The following is a 16,104-nucleotide window of genomic DNA, read 5'->3' on the forward strand; positions in this document are numbered from 1 at the left end:
TTGCTTTTAGTTAGTTTAGCTAGCTGAGGCAGAGAAGTTCCCTGGACTGCAGTTTTTTTCCTTTTTCCCTTTTCTTTGAACCTGTTTAACCCTGCTCTGGACAGAACACCCAGCAGAGCACCGGCAGCTCCAGCTGTGGGCACCGGGCCGGGCCTGGGCCGTGGCATTTCCAGCACTGGAGGGACTGAGCAGAGACTGATTGATCAGAGACTGATTTATAAGAGACTGAGTGAACTGAACTGCAACCTGGGCAGGGGACTTTCTGAGTTTGACATCTCTTTTGGAGCAGCAAGGGATTTTATTGATTAATATTAAGTTTTATTGTTTAATAAACAGTTTTTTCCCACTTTACTCCAAGGAGGTATTTTCTCCCGGACCAGCTGGGGAGAGGGGACAATTGAATCTGCTTTCCTAGAGGAGCCCCTTTGGGGGTTTTCTCCCAAATTTGCCCTGAACTAGGACACCAGGCCAGGTTGTGCTGGGGGAAGGCAGCGATATCCTCCTGCCCCGTGTGTGCAGCAGGGGGAAGGCAGCCCCATGGAAGCGCCTCTCTGTTTCTCTGCCCTTGCGTTACCACTTAAGGCTGACCATAATTACACCCACAGCCATCATTAGCTTATGAAAATCAAGGCCTAAGAACAAAGCAAGCTGATCTTTCCCCTTTGCAACGGGATGCTAACAAAGAAACATGAGCTAGGGAGCTTGTCTGAAAGCATTACTGATGCTGCAGACCATCTCCTGTAGCGGTTTCGCTGCAGATCCCAGAACATGACTGAAATGGGCAAAGGATAAAAGGGCCGAAATCTGAGTACAATGGCATAATGAAGTAGGAGGGAGTAAAAAATGCTTACTGCTTCAGAAACTGGCCTTAAAATAAAAGCTGTACAGATCTGGTTATCCCTGCAAATAGAGGGCACCCTCCTGAGTTGTTTGAGTTTCACTTAAATTGTATGGTTTGTTTTTTCCCAGATTTCTGGGGTTTCAATATTAAAGAGAATATTTGGATCTGATTCTCCCTTACCAACATACGGTAGCAAGCATGAGATAGCTGAGCAACCTATGCAAGAATCATAAAATATTCTGAGCTGGAAGGGACCCTTCCAGTCCAGCTCAGGACAACTCCAAAGTCCCACCCTGTGCCTCCCTGAGAGCATTGTCCAAATGCTCCTGGCAGCCTTGGGGCCGTGACCATTCCCTGGGGAGCCTGGGCAGTGCCCGACACCCTCTGGGGGAAGAACCTTTCCCTGATCCCCAGTCTGACCCTCCCCTGACCCAGCTCCAGCCATTCCCTGGCTCCTGTCCCTGGTCCCAGAGAGCAGAGCTCAGGGCCTGCCCCTCCTGTTCCCCTCAGGAGGAGCTGCAGCCCCTGCTGAGGTCTGACCTCAGTCTGGTCCTACCTCAGACCTTCTGGAACCACAGGCTTTACCAGGGTGAAAGTCAAGTTATCCTATCGGAGGCAGAAAAGGCGTTTCCCAGCAAGGTTTGCTGAGTTGGGGAAGAAATTCCTATAGCTGCAACTGCTCTAAAAGAAGAAAATCAGCAAGGCTGTGATGAGCTGGGTTTTTGGACACTGGAATACATTTCCTGTCTCCCATACTGACAGAAGAGAAAACTTGCCACCTTCTGCTGCAGCAGCTCTTCAGTGGCAGTGAGGAGATGGATGCACTGTGACACACACTGGCGTCTTTTAGGGGTCTCCAGGGTCTCCTCTGTATCCATTTCTGGCCTATGGAGAAGGTCTTTTTCCAAAGACCCCTAAATAAGACTTCAATCCTGTTCCACGAATCTGGGTTCAAATAATCTATTGATATTTAGATGTGTATATATATATATATATATATAAAAACATGCTTAGAAGTTGTGCTTGACATGAAGCTGTGCTGAAAAATGTTCGGTTTTGTTGAAACATACCCATTCCTACAGCTTTCTCAACATGCAGTTGCAGCTGTAAGAACTGCAACAAAATCCATGACAAGAGGTGGATGGATACAACTTTTACACCTCCACCAAAGAGCACGAGGATCTGAGGATTTCCAGGAGAGCACTGACAATGGGATCTGTCACCCCTGAGCTGTACTCTTCCCTGAGCAATAAATCTTGCTGAAGGGTCCATATTTTGTCATGCCCTACATGTTTTTCTGGTGTCTACATTTTGGTTGACAAGGCCAAGTCAGTAGCTTGCTAAGAGAGTGGGAGGAGGTGAAGTTCATGAGGCTCCTTATTTTTCTGTGGGTTCAACACTGTCCCAAGGAGCCTCTGATGTGCTTCCCTGATACACTAGAAGGTGTCATTGCTCCTGAAAGACAGACATCACCCATTTTGGTGTCCTGGGTGACATCTTTAGAAATGTATATTTATATATGGATGCCTGTCTGTCTGTATAATAATTGTTTGCCTGTGTGTATTTGGTTGAGGTGCTGATGTTTATATACATTATTACATACATTATGAATATATTATTTATAGACACTACCTGGCAGCCTCTATAGTACAATCTCCATCAACTTTATCCCAACTCTTGATATTTTTTCTTTTTTTGCCATTCTCTTTCTGAAGGTCCAGTTTTGTGATTCATTTTGGTGAGCAGAAACCTGATTTCACTGCTGTGTTTTTTCAAAGATTCCCACTATTTTTGAAGCTAGGAGGACTTGCAAATGCAAGCCACACAGGCTCAAAAAATCAGAAGTTTCAAGAAGTATTAATTCATGCTCCTGAAGCCAATCTTGCAGGTTTTTTAAAATTTTTTTTGGAGGCTTCTCTCATGAATGTGGAATGCTTGGGGTTACAACACTGAGCAGAGGCCCAATCATCAGGTAGTTAAATTCCTGAATGCTATAATTTGTGTGCCCACAGTCAGCTGTGGGTATAAAATTGTGCCCAAAGACTTGGAGGTCAGGGAAGACGAGGCCCAAACTAAGCAGATTCTGAGCAGCATTTTTTCCCCTCTTTCCACCCAGATGCTGCAGAGTGCCCTTCCTTGCTGACACGCCAGCATGTCCTGGCCCTCCAGAGGAATTTCTCTCTGTGTGGTACCTTGAGCAGCTTCCCATTTGCCAGGGAGGTGCCATGGGACTGGCAGAGGTGGCCGGATCTGACCCTGTTTGCTCAATGCTCTCAATGAAGAGTAACTAACATTTAGCTTCCTAAAAGTCTCCCCAGCTCAGCTTTCCTCAGCAAAATTCCCATCAAAGCTCTGACCCTGAGCCCTAAAGGTACTTATTCACCCAAATCTTAGACACTATGCCAAGCTAGGTGCTTAATTAAAGATTGAAAATCATTAGCTCCTATGAGCCACTCTCTCAGCAGTTTCATTTGTCATATGTCAGTGCCTCGTATCTAATCTTGAATGGTTTACAGCAACATCTACCTCCCAGGGCAAATTCCCATCGTTGGCCTGTGCTGCCTCAGATTAACCATAGGAACATTTCTCAGGTCCCTTTTCCACATACAGGCCCACTCCCACCCCAGTATGATCTTGCCAAGTAAAATTTTCTAACTACTGCTACTTTGTTAAATGAATTGTGAAACAGAACGTTAAAGCTTTCTTAATCCCACATATTGTTATACCTATATAAATCATACATTTAAAATGCAATTTGAGGCCTGTCAGCTGCCAGTTAAGTAGAAAAAGACTTGTGAAGACCAAAATAAAACAAAATTATATGCATTGAAAGAAATTCACTTTTTCACGTTCCATATCTAGACCCAACTGCATAACATCAGGTACAGTTTCTGTACATAGTAAAAATCCTATTTGGATAAAAACTATATATATATACACATATATATAAACAATAGTTTTACATATATATGTTAAAACAATAGTATAGTTACATACAAATAAAACAAAATTATATGCATTAAAAGATATTCACCTTTTCAAGTTCCATGTCTAGCCCCAACTGCATAACATCAGATACAGTTTCTGTACATAGTAAAAGTCCAATTTGGATATATATTTGGATAAATATATATATATGTGTGTGTGTGTGTATGTGTATGTGTGTGTATATATATATAATATATATATATATAATATAAACAATAGTTTTACAAATATATATATGTAAAAACAATAGTTACATTTTGTGTGTGCATGTGTTTTGGTTTACTCCTCCTGGTTTTTGTTTTCCTTAATGGAAATGCACATTGTTGTTCCAAGTGTTGAATGTAACAAAATCCATATAACTTTTTGACTGAAGCATCAAAAAGAAATAAAGCACTTGAAGAGTTTTGCCTCATCAAATATGTAAGTGATCAACTTTTGTTTTGGGTAATAACTACCAAAAGAGGCAGATTCTGGTCACAGGATGTCACCACTTCTTTGGTGCTCGTGCAGCTGCAGCCAGGAGAGCTGATGGCTTGCTGACGATATGTGGGCACAGGCTAACCTAAATCTCAGTGCAGCTTGAGGCCCACCACTGCTGACAAAATGCTGATCTCCTGGACCCCTCTGGGAATCCAAGCTCAGTTTGTTTGGGTTTGACTTTTTACCTTGGATAGGCAGGGGTGTAACCAAGATTAGTAGGGCGCAATGCTACTCTTCTAATACAAACGTCCTGAAATTATTCTTTGTTACTAGCAGATCACAGAGCCCAGAATTGAGCAGCTCATGGTGTGTCTCCCTGGGTTGTGTTCCCTTCCTGTGAAGAGGGAGCTTGGAGCCAGCAGGAGAGGAATAAGGGTACTTCATCTGCATGGCTTTCTTTCTGCCCCTCTGTGAAGCTGTTCCATCAACATCACAACAGTATTTATATTCTGTGGGATGGGGAACTGAGTTACTGTGTTTATTCCTCTTGTCACATCCTTGCTTTCCTTGTTGTTCAGTTTAATGGGACCAGGGAGCCTCTGCTTTGCAGACACAGCATGAGCTGGATTTTCCCTGCCGCTGGCCAGAGCTGAGCAGGGCTGGGGACCATCAGGGATGCCAGGAGATACCAATTCACCTCCTCCTGCTCTCCACTTGCCTCCCTGGGTAAGGCACCCTCTTCCATAGTGTCCCCATTTAATGCATTGAAAAATCTGAGGAAAGCCCACTGCACTCTTTACACAAGTTCTCCTCTTGGCTACCAGGAAAATTAACCCAGCATTTTGGGACCTGCTGCCCATTTGATGGATGTCCCTACTGTTATGAGGGTGAACAATAGCCTAATGCATCCGTGTTTCTTTTTCTAGGAGAAGAGAAAATAAATTTTTTGATCAACAAATCGCTGCAATTGGTTAAAACATTCTGAATATTATTTTTACAGTGAAATGTTTATTTTTAATGATTTTGTTATGGTTTACAACCACAACAGGTTAAAGGTGAAATATCACCTGAAGTAGTTAAAAATATTTCACTGGTAGTTTTATTCTGTCAGGCAGAACAGATGTGTCAGGTTTGAGGTCGTGCAGTGATATTTCACTAGATGTTTGATACATGCCTTGCATGCATTACATGGTACCCATGGGCATGCACATTTCTTGAACAAAACCATTTAGCAAGTCCTAAAATATTTGGCTGTTCCCCCCTCTAATTTTAAAGCAAATTGTTCAAAAAGCAGGGTAGTACCAGATGTAGCTGCTGGCAGTCTGTGCTAAGGGTGTGTTTCTGGAAGAAAAAAATAAGCTAACAAATCCAGCCCTACTGGAAGAAGGAGATCTATCCTCATGAGATTTTGAGCCAAAGCTTGCATATTCAGGACATATGGATAAGTCCTTAGTTATCCATCTAACCCACCAAGCAGTAACACCAAAATTTTTGAGATTGGGTTTATGTAACTGGCTGCAAATCATTTTAAGTGGGAATATGGAAAGTATGGCATGAAGCACAACTATTGAAAACTTTTCTTTCATGAGTGGTGTCACAAGGCATGTGTAGTGAAATAATTTGTCACTTTTAGAGAAAGAAACTTTCAGCAAATGATGGACCCGAGGCTGTAAAACCTGGAAAGTAACATTCTTTGCATCCCTGAAATGACTTAGGAAACAAAGTCACATTTTAAAGAATACTTTAGGCTTATAAGAGCATAAAATTAGTTGGCTTTCACATTTGAAACTGGGATTCAGCCTCCATTGTGACTTCAGAACATTTTACTCAGGTTTTTTTTTTGACCATTGCTTCTTATCTTTACATCCTGTCAGGTGACAGTGGGGGCAGCCTGCAGCAAATTAGGCACTGTGCATCTTGCAGGAATGAGCTGACTAATTACAGTGCTTCACATGAGGTGAAGGGAGCTAACACTGTCTTACATAAAATATGCACAGACCATATGCATAAATATGTATAAATATTGATAATTATGTGCGCACACAAGATATATATTTATGTATGTTTATGTATATATAATATAATATAATATAATATAATATAATATAATATAATATAATATAATATAATATAATATAATATAATATAATATAATATAATATAATATAATATAATATAATATAATATAATATAATATAATATAATATATAAAAATTTTGTATCTTTATATGTGTATATATGTAATGAATGGTAATTAACCAATCACCTCATTAGCTGTTCTACAGCCAAAGGAAGTGAGCAAAAGAACCCCTTCCCAGCATCACAGGCCTATTGCACCAGAAACTATGAGAAAAAGCCATGTCTTGGGTGGAAATGTTGTCCCAAGTAATTGAAAAATCTCTTCTGAAGAGAGCCTGAATTATTTTTTTCCCCACACTCTTATTGTTTCATACGTAAAATAAGCTGTTGTCATCTTCCAGGCATTCAAAAAAAAAACAACAAAAAACAAAAAACAACAGGAAAACCCCATTGCTGTAACAAAGGAGTAAATATTGGGATGGTGTCAGGCAGAGTTGCTGGCACTCAGTGTGATGGGTGTGTTTCTGGAAGGGCCAATTTTTCTCCACATAACCACAGTCACTGTCTGTTGTAAGAGCCTAATTGATTGATAAACTGTTAGAAACATTTCTACTTTTTGGTAAAAGCTGCAATCTGCTACCAATTTGTCAGTTTGTTCTTTTAACTCACCCCATAAAAACAAACAGAAACCTCCATTTTTATAAATGAGATTTCCCATGAGAGACAGTCATTGTTTTGAAACTTTCAACAAAAAGTTAAGCTTAATGATGCGTGTTCCCAGATGTTACTCTAAGTCCATTTATCCCAGAAGAAAGATACTTATTTCTAAAAATACATGGTAGAAAGCTGTCTCATAAAACAGCTTGGTTTGTTGGTATTTAATTTTTCATTACTCTGTCAAAGTTTTGCCCACAGATCTCTCTGTAATCTTTCAGATTTGCAACAAAACGTTCTTTCAGTAACATTTGTGTTAGACTTACACTAGTCCTCCTTTGGGGGCTTGTTTTCATTTATCACACTTGCTCTTTCCATCCCAAATCACAGCAGATGTTTATAAACTGACAGGGAAGTTTGTTCCTCTGCTCTTTCACACCGTGTGGTGCCACTTTGCCACCAAACATAGATCTTCCATCAGGAGAGTCTTGTGTCACCACGAATCCCTGAGCATTTATTTATTCCAAGCTGCACCAATGCCAAGATTGTGATTTTGTCACTGGTGCTTCCTATTGCAAATTTGGCAGAAACTTTGCAAACCTGCCATTAGCTGAAACAATTCCTAGAAATTCAGAGCAGAGCCATATGGGATGCAGTGTGGGGCAGTTAGGGTATTCATTCATTCATTCATTCCACAGTCATGAGAAATTCCCTGAGAAACCTAAATGTCTTTTTTTTTTCCAATGAGATCATTTGTTAGAGGGTTGTATTGAACATCTCAACCCTAGACAGAAGTAAAAGACCCCCCCAAGACTGTTTTCCCCCTCATCAGTTTGCAAAGTTTGTGCAATTATTTTTACAGCATGCTGCTTGTTCCACAAAGAAAAATTCCTCTGGGCTCTGTTTTTAGCAGCAGTGAAGTACCAGCAGGCCAGCTTTTGAGAGCATCCCAATGAAGAATAATTATTAAAGCCACACTGCTGTACTTACAAAGCCCTCTGACACCCAGGCATGTGTGGGACAAGTGCTGGAAGAGATGCAGAATGGGCAAGATTTCTGAGAGCACATGAGAAAGTCCTTGTGGTGGTATAAAAGAGCATTCAGATTATTGCTAGAGGGTCAAAACTAGTGGCCAGAGTCTTGACTAATGATCCTAGCAATGAACCTCTGGACACCTGGGAGATGTCTAGTGGGGTCATCAAGGGCCCACCACTGACTTCAGAGCAAGTTGGCAACAATTGGTGTTGGATTGGGAGCTTTTTGTGTCCTTTTTTCCTCATGTTTCTGTCTTGGAAGACTCTGAGATTCAAAAAGAAGACTAAAAGGAAGGTAGCATATTTGTTGGCTAAAAGTTGTTCCTCTTAGCTAACTCAAAAAGCCAATTTGGAATGACTAAAAAAGAACTGCAAGCCTTACCATTGCAGGTGTGAATGCAGGGTATTTTAAATGGTGAAAGTGCCATGAAATCTCTGTAGGAAGCCACAAAAGCACACACTTCCTTTACTGACTTTACTGTCCATTACCACTCTGAGATTGAAAACACCTTATTTGAAAATATCTGAGAACTTCTAAAGCAATGAAGGAATTAAAAATTTCCTGTTGCCTGTGTTTTCTTTCTTACCTTTTCTTCCTATTCATAGCATGGATAAAATATCTGCACTTTGGTTCTTTATAATAGCAGCAATAAACCAGAAACTTGGCTCCAAAGTGTTTCCAATTTTAAGACAAGCCACATACAGATCAGCAGGATGGCACTGACAGATTTTCTCAGGGCAGTGCAAGCATTTCCCAGTTGTGTTGTGAGGGGAAAAGGAGAAAGATGAAAGATGGAAATTCAGTGTTGTACCCAGGCAAATGGAGGAGCCAGCAAGGGAGGGATGGACCCTTCCAACCTTACCCATTCCGTGATTTTGTGATTCTGTGATCTCTGACTCGAGTGTGAATAAGGACCTTGTGGAGTATGGAACAATGACACCCATGCATAAGCAAAACCCCCTGGTTTCAGATTTTGTGTCAGGCTCACAGTGCAGCCCAGGTTCACCAAAAACCCCCAAAACAGGCAGATTTCAGGTGAATGTAGGTCAGATTTCAAGTCTACCTGGATTCTCAGAAGGAACTTGCGATTTCACACTGAAATTACAGAAAATTTTGGAACTGTTTTGTAAGGGTCCAACCCAGAAACACAGAAAGCATAACCTAGGTTCCAGAGTTTTGTTCTAACCTTAAGTTTCAACCAGTCTTGAATTCAAAATGTCTAATTTATACAAATAGCAAATTGTCTTGGAAGAACCAAAATCACTAAATATTATTTACTGTACAACTCTGAATATTCAATTAAAGGAAATATGTATCACAACACCAATATTATTTCTAAACGTGACCCCCAAAACCATGTTTTATATTAGCACATTCCTCTGGATTTTATGGATTACACTTAAAAACAAAAAACGACACCAAATCCTTTCAGTCATTCTTAGCTTTTGAAAGCAATACAATGAGTTAGTAAACAGCTATGAGTATAAATAACTACTGAAAAATGCAACAAAAAGTTAATAAATTCCAAAATACTATTAATATTTTTTATAATGGGAAAAAGTGTATTGTTGGTGTTGCAAGCATTTGTATTCCTTTCTTAAAATATGAAAGTATTATCATTTGGTTTTTGCAAAAACATTTGAAAAAAAACATAGAATTGTTAAATAAAATTTATTTGCATGAATTCTGCTACCAAAAGTATCTGCAAAAACATGCACTTATTTGGTTTGCTTAGGTCCCTCTGCTTATGAAATTCTGATGAAAAGTAAAATATAATGTGCTTCATAAGAATCAGCAATGTGGTCTGGTGGTTACTGGGCTGTATTTAGAATTGGGGGACCCATGATCAGTGCCTGGTTCACATAATGAGCTCTTTCTGTCCTTGGGACTTCACTGTTTTCCACCTCAGTATCTGCTTTTGCTCTTTTGTCCTTCTTTCACATCTAGACTGTGGCATGTTCCAAGCAGGACCTGCCTCAGGACCTTCATGGGGGTGCCACACACACACCACAGAGGATGCCACTTTAAGCAGGGATGGGAATGCATCTAGCAGTAATAAATTCTCCCTGGCAAGTTTAAGAGTTGACTTCCATCTTGTTTCGCCTCCAAACACAATTTGTGATGCTGAGCTGAAATTCCCAGCCTAGGGGAAGTGATCAGACCTGGAACTGGTCTTCCAATGGTCAACTGCTGAATTAAGTTCTTTTATGTCTGTGGCAGCAATTTTTAGGAAAAAAGACTGTGGCCCTCAAGGCTGTTTTTCTGTTTGGCTTTTCAGTCAGCTTTCTGCTGCACATCTGGAGACCTCAGTGTGAGCTATCACTGCAGCACCCATCCTGTCTCTACACCTGAGATTGTGCCTCTCTCACCACACTGAATTTATGTAGCATTTCCATCCCAGTGAACTCCTGCCCATACAGAACCTTCTGTTTCAGACCATGGCCAATGCAACGTGCTTGTAAGCAAGATCCAGGCAGTAAAATAATTGCATTGTTTCTGTCACCACCAATTCTACTCTCTCTGCCCAGTGTTCAGTACAGGACTGAAAGCACACATGGTTTTAGGGGAGGAAAATTCACTCTTATTTTGGGGACTAGAGAAGGAGGCAGATTTTATTGGATTGCTACATTGGTATATTGGATTTTTCTGCAACACAGGGTATAATCTCTCCTGAGGTTAAGTATATATGATGCAGAAAGATTTGTTACACTTTTTAAAGGACAAGCTTTGACAGCTAGGAGGATTGGTGAACACAAATCAGAATAGCTCCATGATGTTTATTGTGACCATGAGAAGCAATTCAGTCATGGTTGTAGACAGGAAACTGCTTCTTCTTCTTCTGCAGCTCTTTGTAGCTTTGTGTTTACAAAGAGACAGTTGTGCATCTGCTAAATGTATTGTGTACCACTATGTGTATTTCACTAGAGCTGGGGTCAAATAAGTGATTTGGGGTTCACTGGAATAAATATCTTGAAGTGCTGTGGTAGTTCAGCAATGCAGACAACTCTATTGTGTCCCATCAAAAGCCCCGACATCCCTTGCTAGATTTTTTGCAAATTGGATGAAAAGCAGTGATTTTCAGCTAAACAGATCCAGCAAGGTCCTCCCTGTTATCGGGGCTGGAAAGAAGGCTTAGGAAGTAGAAATTTTTACAGGAGTACCTATAATACATGGTACTATAGGTACCATATATACATGGCCAGCTCTGAATAAAAAGAAACAGGATAAAAAAGGTGAACGACGGATGGGTTGATGTTGGTGTGGGATAACATCAGAGAGAGGGGTGAACTCTCAGAGAGAGGGGTGAGCTCTCAGGAAATGCCTCCTGCCACCAAGCCAGCCTCCCCCCCAGTCCTCCAGCACACATTCCCATCCCTCATCCTTTCTGGAATACCTTTCTTCCAGCCTCATTGTTGTGCAAGTTCATCAGCCTCCGTGCATTCTTTTTGATTTCTCGGGCATCAACAAACCTCCGGGAGAACTCAATGCCGTATCTGATATCCGCAGAGCAGCCTCCCCACTTCCAGCCCTCCTCCTGGTTGTAGTAGCCCTGTTTCTCTCGGTCACAGCCACAATTGCTGAGGTTGCCCTGGCTGCAGGCGGCCGTGACAGCGTGCGCGACCCCGGCAGCGGTAATGGCATAGGTGAACGCGGCCTCCCTGCTTCCTGTGGAGAGAAGCCAAAAGCTGATGGGTTGGCAGAAAGGCAGCTAAAGAAAGCACACACACATCATCTACAGCAAGGGGGGTCAGGCAGCAAAGTGAGGAGGGGCGTCATTCCTCAGCGTGGATTTCTCATCTTACGGAATTCCGCGCGTGTTTAAGATGCTTGGCTCAGCTCGGGCAAATTACCCCAGGTATGCAGGCATGGGATAGTCCCAGTAAACCCCTTCACCAGAGGGAACTTGGCAGTGAATCTGGACAGTGCTGAGGTGAGGCCACAGGATTTGTTTTCACACTGTCTAGTCAGGTTTGCAAGCTTGAAGTTTATCTGTTTCGGATTAATAAAAAGTGAGTTGACAGCTACCTCTAAGCACTGGTGCTGCATGGAAAAAGAGAACTGTTCAGACAACAGCAACAGCGACAAAAAAACCCCTAGGACACAAATGATTATTAATCTATCTTTGGATGATTATTGATCTAACAGTAATGGATGCTCCAGTAGCATCCATTAGTGATGCTGAGTGTGAAGTACTGCAATAGAGATCTATAGAGACAACAACTGGATAGGTTTCATTTTCTTTAAAGGCAGGGGTTACCCCTTTCCCTTGCAGACTTCTCCTGTGCATTAGTTTTGCTGAAGTGACCCTTTCCCACTCCCACTCTGCAAAGCTCTGCATTACCATGGCTATTGAGCATACAAAGGGCACAGAAGTGCTGTGGCAGCACTATTTTCTCTCCAAATTAGGTGAGATACTGTCCTGGAAGCACAGACTTATTCTTAAATAATAGTTGGTTTAGGAAATGGGTTCTTTTTTGGTAGTTTTGGGGTTTTTGGGGATTTTATTTTTGGGTTTGTTTTTTTTTTTTCTGCAATGCTGCTACTTGCAAAGGTTCCTGGTTGCCAATTCCATTGATAATGAGCGTATGAGGAGAGGTGAATAAGGTGAATATGAGGAGAGGTGAATAAGGCCCCTTTCTCCACTGATTGGCTGAGGTGCCTGTGAGGTGCAAGGAGGCAGAATGATGGGAGGGGAAGCTGCAGCCCATCCCTGCTCTTGTGTGAGACCACGCTCTGCCACTGACTGCACACAGGGCTGGGTCGTGGTGTTTTGCTGCTGGTTTTTATGACACTTCCACACAAGTTCCCTTCTCAATGCTTTCCCCACAAGTTCCCTTCTCATTGCTCTCTTCTGTGTGTTTCTCTGGTAATAAACAGACAATCCTGTGGTGCTGCAGCCAAAGAATAACTGTAAAGAATTTGCAGAAAGTTGCTGAAATGCTTTAATGACCACACACAGAGCTCTAGCATCATTAGTGGATTTGGGAAGGAAAAAAAAGGAAAAAATTTTCCAGAGGAGGAAAAAAAAAATAAAACCAACTTAGAAGCTAGTTTTAATTTTTAAATTTTTGGATTCATAGATCTCATAATTATTCTGGAATGATAACTCCACAGTATGGGGGGAATTTATATTTCTTATTTTCATAGCTAGCTTCCTGAAAGATTACACCATTGCCAGATATGAGGAAGATCCTACAAGAAACAATCAGAAACGGAGGTTTGGCACCATTTGCTTGTTTCTCCAAAGAAATAAAAAATAAACTTTGGGTAGGGGAAAAAACAAAAGGGTATTGTGCTCTTCAGCTACCAAGAAGGTTGAGCTGACATGAGCATTATTTGAGGAGATGGTGCAGTTGCAGGAGTGCCTCTCTTTCAGACCCAGCAGTGTTTTGTTGGGGTGTACGATGTGTGCAGTCTGGTTCAGTGCTTCCCAAAAATGCTCTGCAGAACACTGGTGGTCCAGGAGGCCACGGTAAAGGGTTCACAGCTAACCCACAGAGCCATATTAAACACTATTTTAAATAGTGTTTTCAATTAAAAGTTTGATGATAACGATACCTGGTGGTCTGTAAGAAATTCTGAGGGTTTATAGAAATCCAAAACAGCTATGGAACCGCTGTTCTAGCTCCTAGTGTGATCTTCACGTGTTGATATTCACTCCTCTTCTCTTTGCTTGCCAGCTAAGTTCAAATCTGGGACTCTCATTTTAAAATTAAAATTATAATGTGTCAAAAAATGATAATGTGTTTAAAATTATTAATGTGTTCTGTTGATTTGCATGATTACTTTCTTCCTTCTTTAAAAAAAATCTATTTCTAATCTACCAATTGAAATATTGGAAGTATGAGATGTAATAGAAGCTACATTTATAGGTACAGCTGGCTTTTCTTAGGGATGAGGGTAAACAACAACACAAGACCAGACCCAGGGAAATTTTTGGTCAGATACCCTTGAAATATATGTGGAAAAGCTTATTAACAAGAAGAAACTTATTCCTGTGAGGGAATATGGCAGCTGTGACCTACAGCTGAGTAGATTCACTCAGAGGTTTAGTGACAGTTGCTCATATTTTGTGTTTCAGCTCAATATACTCCCCGTGTCTCCAGAGCACATTTTATTACAGCCACTGTGTCTGTGCCTGCTTTGTAAACTTTCACACGTTGCTTCCCTTGGTCAATTTTACAAAATGAAAGAAAATCATGTCTTTATCTTCCTTTCTCTCTCCCTCATTGCCATTATACCCCTGATTACCATCAACAATAAAGGAAAATATCTTCCCTTTATCCATCTGAGGGCTAACAGCAGCAATGGAATTTTCTCAAGTCATGGGACAATATCCAATGAAAACCACACTGACTCTCTTAAGAGATTACTCTCCTGTTTTAGTGCAGCTCTAAAATAAGAAGGTCTCAGAAATTAGCAAGTTAAGTTGTCCTGCTAAGAATTAAAGTTTTGGGGGTATTTTTTAACTAGAATATGTTCTAAAACTTCCCTAGTGTTCCTGAACAGTTCACTAAGGTCCCAGGATCAGTGGAGTCTATCAGAAACTGCTGATGGAGGAGGGAAGGGAACCTCTGTGCTCAAATAATGTCTGCTGTACACAAAACTTTTCATTAGCATGTCATCACTTGGAATCAGTTCTAAGCAAGTCTTTGTTAGGCAGCTAAAAATATTTAAGTAACGATTGCTGTGATACCTTAATGGAGAACAATAATGTCATTTTACAGAATTTTATGAGATTTCAAAAATATTCTTGGTCTGCAACAACATGCAGAAATGTTCATGAAATGAAGATATAAGTAGCAGCAGATTTGGGGTTTGACCCAAATTTGGGGCTAGATATTTCTTTTCCCAGTGAATATCCTGATTATCTAGTTATTTGGCACTGTATACACTCAGCTTCTCAGTCTCAGAAGAAAAAATGTTGTCTGACTTCCAAAGTCTTCTGGCACATAGACCAGAAAAATTCTGTTGAGATTTTTATTTTGGTGGAAAAGACACTGCTTTGGCTTTATTGCAACCCTTGGATTTGTCCATTTCTCTGTTAGAAATGCCTGCATTGGTGTCGAATATGACAGTTCTGACTTTATTCCCAAAACATAGAAGGGATGTTTTCATGAATATAACATGAACTAATAACTATGTGAACTGATAACTGTCTAATCTAATAACTCCAAAAGGAGATGACTGCCAGTATTAATTAAAATTAAGCCTTTTTTCTTTGGTGAAGGTGCTCAAGGCCACTTTTAGCAATCTGCCAGGCTATCAGAGGAGCCTGTCATTTGCCAATCTGAGTTGCTGCCATTTTCTTGAGTTTATTTGCACTCTAACAGAACTTTTAAAGTGTGCTAACAGCCAGAAATGCAGGCAGCTGCTGCTCAGACAGATTTTGGACCACTGATTCCTTAGTGTGTATCTTCCATCAGATAGGATGAGCGGAGCCTTAATCTGTCCTTGGAGTCATGGAGCAGCCTGTGTTTTACCCCCCATTTAGATGTCATTTCTGGCTAAGTTTTAGACTTCTAAGTGAGCACTTAGCATGGTTGGATGTGGAAATTCTTACAAATTCCACAATTGCTGTAGTTTACCAGACTCCAACATGCACAGATTCAGCAGAGTACTTCCAGCCTGGAGCCACAATCAGCTGAGAACCACACAGGCTAAATACAAATTCAATTATCCAGCTGTGAGCACAGGGTTAAAGATTTAACTGTGATAGCTGTTTGCAAGACATCTATTTTGTCAGAGTAATTAGATGAGAATTCTGCTATTGCACACAGCATCCCTGAAATTACTCATGTCAGCAGCTGGATGAATAAGGCTGCCACTGAATGTCAACCATTAGAACTGTAATCTAACTTGAAATATTTAACTGCAGAGCATACAGTGTTTGGCCAGTAATTTCCTAGATCTTGCATCAGCAATGATAGAAAAAAGTACTACACACTGTTATTAAAGAAAACAAATTCTTCATGCACTTGTACAAGACAAAAGATTGATTATATGACACAATACAACATAGGTCAATGGGAGAAAGAAATGAACCAGAGCAAAAATAATTTTTTTTTGACAAACCTACCCTTTTC

At 40.8% G+C, this 16,104-nt stretch overlaps 1 protein-coding gene across 2 annotated transcripts in view; it reads right to left on the bottom strand.

The window, feature by feature from the left end:
- The window catches only part of WNT7B (Wnt family member 7B), a 96,887-nt gene that overhangs the window by 4,516 nt on the left and 76,267 nt on the right, over positions 1–16,104 (bottom strand). For both annotated transcript variants that reach the window (XM_030959738.1, XM_030959737.1), the window contains exon 3: positions 11,412–11,683. In XM_030959738.1, the coding sequence (XP_030815598.1) occupies positions 11,412–11,683 (272 nt within the window). The remainder of the gene's footprint in view (positions 1–11,411; positions 11,684–16,104) is intronic.

The sequence above is a fragment of the Camarhynchus parvulus genome, chromosome 1A (assembly GCF_901933205.1).
Source record: "Camarhynchus parvulus chromosome 1A, STF_HiC, whole genome shotgun sequence".
In the NCBI taxonomy this organism is placed as follows: Eukaryota; Metazoa; Chordata; class Aves; order Passeriformes; family Thraupidae; genus Camarhynchus; species Camarhynchus parvulus.